The sequence below is a fragment of the Anarrhichthys ocellatus genome, unplaced genomic scaffold (assembly GCF_004355925.1).
Source record: "Anarrhichthys ocellatus isolate YVR2014 unplaced genomic scaffold, GSC_Weel_1.0 scaffold135, whole genome shotgun sequence".
NCBI classification, from domain to species: domain Eukaryota; kingdom Metazoa; phylum Chordata; class Actinopteri; order Perciformes; family Anarhichadidae; genus Anarrhichthys; species Anarrhichthys ocellatus.
This window is the reverse complement of record NW_022280165.1, coordinates 492,670-496,669: the sequence shown is the minus strand read 5'-3', so window position 1 is coordinate 496,669 and position 4,000 is coordinate 492,670. Positions and strand designations below refer to the sequence as shown.

The following is a 4,000-nucleotide window of genomic DNA, read 5'->3' as shown; positions in this document are numbered from 1 at the left end:
TGTGTGTGTGTGTCGCAGGAGGAGGAGGAGTACGAGACCAAAGGAGGTCGCAGGAGGACGTGGGACGACGACTTTGTCCTCAAGAGACAGTTCTCTGCTCTGGTCCCCGCTTTTGACCCCAGACCAGGAAGAACCAACGTCCAGCAGACCACCGACCTGGAGATCCCCCAGCCAGGTACCACACACACACTAAGACACACACTGGATCCTAAAATACCTGCAACAAAAAACACCTTTTTCACACAAAAATAAATCACATATTTTACTAAATTTTCTCACCAAGTTTTAACCATATTTTACTTTAAGTCTTAACGTATTACTTGTACTGTTCAGATAAGTTTTACACACAAGTTACTAATATAGTTTTTCTCAAAAATCATCAGCGTACTTTACAAATCATTTCATGTATTTTTCGACATGTTTACGTCGGATGGATGAAACTGATGAAACATCAACGTTCAGTAAACATTCGTATGATTTTATTTTGAAACTGAGCAACATTTCTGAGTTCAGTAATTATTTTTAAGCATCTTTGTATTTATTTATTGTGTTTTGGGCCGATACAATAAACTATCTCACCGTTTTCACAACAAATACATATCGAGTATGTTTATATATGCAGTCAGTATTTGTTGTACTTTGCTCGATGAGAATAAATGCATTCTATTTCAGTATTTAAACCTTTTTCCTCTGACAGGTACTCCTCGCTCGGAGGTCCAGGAGGAGGTGGAGTGTGCTCCGTCTCCTCACCTGTCTCTCACCCTGAAGGTACGACGTCACCAATCAGCTGAGCTCGTCAGGAAACGTCTGTAGAAGGTTAACAAGCGTGTGTGTGTGTGTGTGCGTGTGTGTGTTCAGGTGGCCGGTCTAGGGACGACCCGGGAGGTGGAGCTTCCTCTGTCCAACTACAAGTCCACCATCTTCTACTACGTCCAGCGGCTGCTGCAGCTCTCCTGCAGCGGAGCCGTGAAGACGGACAAGCTGCGGCGCATCTGGGAGCCCACGTACACGTAAGAGACCAGAACCAGGTTCAGGTCCAGTGTGATGTGAAACGGGTCTGATGTGTTGTGTTTCTGGTCCTGCAGGATAATGTACAGAGAGCTGAAGGACTCTGAGAAAGAGAAGGAGAGCGGAAAGATGGTGAGACGTCGCTGTGTTCTCTCACTAACTTTTAACTTCATGTCACACACTAACCCGCTGAAGCATGGGGAGGAGAGGGGGGGGGGGCTGGCTGGAGGGGCTGGCTGGAGACATGGGAATAGTTTAAAATGTGTATATATGTTTCCAATGAAACCCATCTGACCTCTGCCCCCCCTACAGGACCTGTGTGAACACAGCATCAGTATATCAGGGGGTCGCTCCGGCGGTCTGAGCCCCGGATCGGTCTCAGCCAATCAGAGCAGCGAGATCCTGTGCGTTGCCCGGGAGATGGCGCAGGCGAAGGCCGGCTGCAGCCAGAACGCCTGCGGAGTCGAAGATGTCCTGCAGCTGCTGCGCATCCTCTACATCATCGGAGGAGACGGAGCAACCAACACACACACACTGCAGGAGGGTACGTACACACACACACACACACTGCAGGAGGGCACACACACACACACTGCAGGAGGGTACGTACACACACACACTGCAGGAGGGCACACACACACACTGCAGGAGGGTACGTACACACACACACTGCAGGAGGGTACGTACACACACACTGCAGGAGGGTACACACACACACACTGCAGGAGGGCACACACACACACACACTGCAGGAGGGTACGTACACACACACACTGCAGGAGGGTACGTACACACACACACTGCAGGAGGGTACGTACACACACACACTGCAGGAGGGTACGTACACGCACACACACAGTTTACTGCTCCGTTCGTGTGTTTGAAGTTTCTTTGAGGTCAGTGTGACTTTACAGACATTCCTTGAATAACATTTAAAGACGGTTCTTGATGGAATTCATTCATCACGTTCTAACAATGAACAGATCTCAATACTTGGTGCTTTATCTTTATGTCTGCAGACTTTGATGAGCTGCAGTTCAACGCGTCTCCAGAGGAGTTCACCAGTAAGAAGATCACCACCAAGATCCTGCAGCAGATCGAGGTCCGCTCACCACTTCCTGTCTGCACAGAGCCGGTTGTTGTTGTTGTTGTTGTTGTTGTTGTTGTTGTTGTTGTTGTTAAACAGGATGTTTCCTCGTTTCCTAGGAGCCTCTGGCTCTGGCCAGTGGAGCTCTGCCCGACTGGTGTGAACAGCTCACCTCCAAGTGTCCTTTCCTCATCCCCTTCGAGACCCGACAGCTCTACTTCACCTGCACGGCGTTCGGAGCGTCCAGGTGAGTCTGAGGGACGGATGTCAGTAAGATGAGAGTAGAGAATAATACAATACATAAAGAAGTGAGAGGAACCCAAACACTAGTGAATAAATCCTGAAAAACTGGATTTAAAAGATAATAAACCTTTTGATTTCAGACATTCATCAGCCCTTAAACTCATTATTTATATATATCTCTTAAACTTAACCTCTGACCCCGGTGTGTCCTGCAGGGCCATCGTGTGGCTCCAGAACCGGCGGGAGGCGACCATGGAGCGGTCCCGCCCGTCCACCACGGTGCGGCGGGACGACCCCGGTGAGTTTAGGGTCGGTCGGCTGAAACACGAGCGAGTGAAAGTCCCCCGAGGAGAAGCCATGATGGAGTGGGCGGAGTCAGTCATGCAGCTGCACGCAGACAGGAAGTCGGTGCTGGAGGTGAGACAACGTTCTTCACAATAAAAGACAGGAAACGATCAATATGTTGAGATTTTTATTTGATGTAAAAGATATAAACAAACTAACTCAAAGGCCTCTTACTTCTTCTGGAGCTTTTGATGGGATCAAACGGACTTCATCGTAGTGAGATTACTCCGTCACTAGATTCAGAGCGTCTTTGAATATCTGAACCTTTCATTCATTCACACAATAATCATCATTTCTTTATCGTTTTGTTTATAAACTTCTGAAGACGTCTCTCTGCAGAACTAAATAAAGTACCGACAGTAGAACCGATAACTCTGGACCTCTTCAGTACTAACAGGTTCTACGACTTTAGAACCAGGTTTCTGGCAGCCCCCCCCTCACCATGTCTGTGTTCTGTGTTCAGGTGGAGTTTCAGGGGGAGGAGGGAACCGGTCTGGGTCCAACTCTGGAGTTCTACGCTCTGGTGGCCGCTGAGTTCCAGAGGACGTCTCTGGGGATCTACCTGTGTGACGACGACTTCCCAGACGACGAGTCCAGACAGGTAAACAACAACAACATCTCAACGCACCCAGAGACACACACAGACAGACACACAGACACACACACAAACACAGACACACGCACACAGACAACATCTCCTCTATCGTCTGAATTAATAGACCTGGTCTCTCTGGGTCTCAGGTGGATCTGGGTGGTGGTCTGAAGCCTCCTGGTTTCTACGTTCAGCGCTCCTGCGGTCTGTTCCCGGCTCCGTTCCCTCAGGACAGCGAGGAGCTGGAGCGGATCGCCAAGCTCTTCCACTTCCTGGGCGTCTTCCTGGCCAAGTGCATCCAGGACAACCGGCTGGTGGACCTGCCGGTCTCCCAGCCCTTCTTCAAGCTGCTCTGCATGGGTGACATTAAGTCCAACATGAGCAAGCTGCTCTACCAGAGTCGCGGGTCTCCCCCGGGACACGACGCCGACCGGCCCAACCCGCTGCCCTTCCTGCTGCTGTCCGAGCTGCAGTCGGAGGCGTCCACCGAGGAGAGCCAGGAGACCTACTCCGTGGGGAGCTTCGACGAGGACTCCAAGTCAGAGTTCATCATGGACCCCCCCAAACCAAAACCGCCCGCCTGGTACCACGGCATCCTCACCTGGGACGACTTCCAGCTCGTCAACCCACACAGGTGAGAGGGAGAGCAGCGTGGATGGGTGTGATGCAGGTGGTGATGCAGGTGGTGAGGCAGGTGGTGAGGCAGGTGGTGAGGCAGGTGGTGA

At 50.7% G+C, this 4,000-nt stretch overlaps 1 protein-coding gene across 3 annotated transcripts in view; it reads left to right on the top strand.

Annotated features, from left to right (window-relative positions):
* The window catches only part of hectd1 (HECT domain containing 1), an 11,571-nt gene that overhangs the window by 5,636 nt on the left and 1,935 nt on the right, over window positions 1–4,000 (top strand). For all 3 annotated transcript variants that reach the window (XM_031877382.1, XM_031877383.1, XM_031877381.1), the window contains 10 exons: window positions 19–175; window positions 698–768; window positions 859–1,010; window positions 1,086–1,140; window positions 1,321–1,552; window positions 2,028–2,110; window positions 2,215–2,342; window positions 2,554–2,755; window positions 3,147–3,284; window positions 3,425–3,909. In XM_031877382.1, the coding sequence (XP_031733242.1) occupies window positions 19–175; window positions 698–768; window positions 859–1,010; window positions 1,086–1,140; window positions 1,321–1,552; window positions 2,028–2,110; window positions 2,215–2,342; window positions 2,554–2,755; window positions 3,147–3,284; window positions 3,425–3,909 (1,703 nt within the window). The remainder of the gene's footprint in view (window positions 1–18; window positions 176–697; window positions 769–858; window positions 1,011–1,085; window positions 1,141–1,320; window positions 1,553–2,027; window positions 2,111–2,214; window positions 2,343–2,553; window positions 2,756–3,146; window positions 3,285–3,424; window positions 3,910–4,000) is intronic.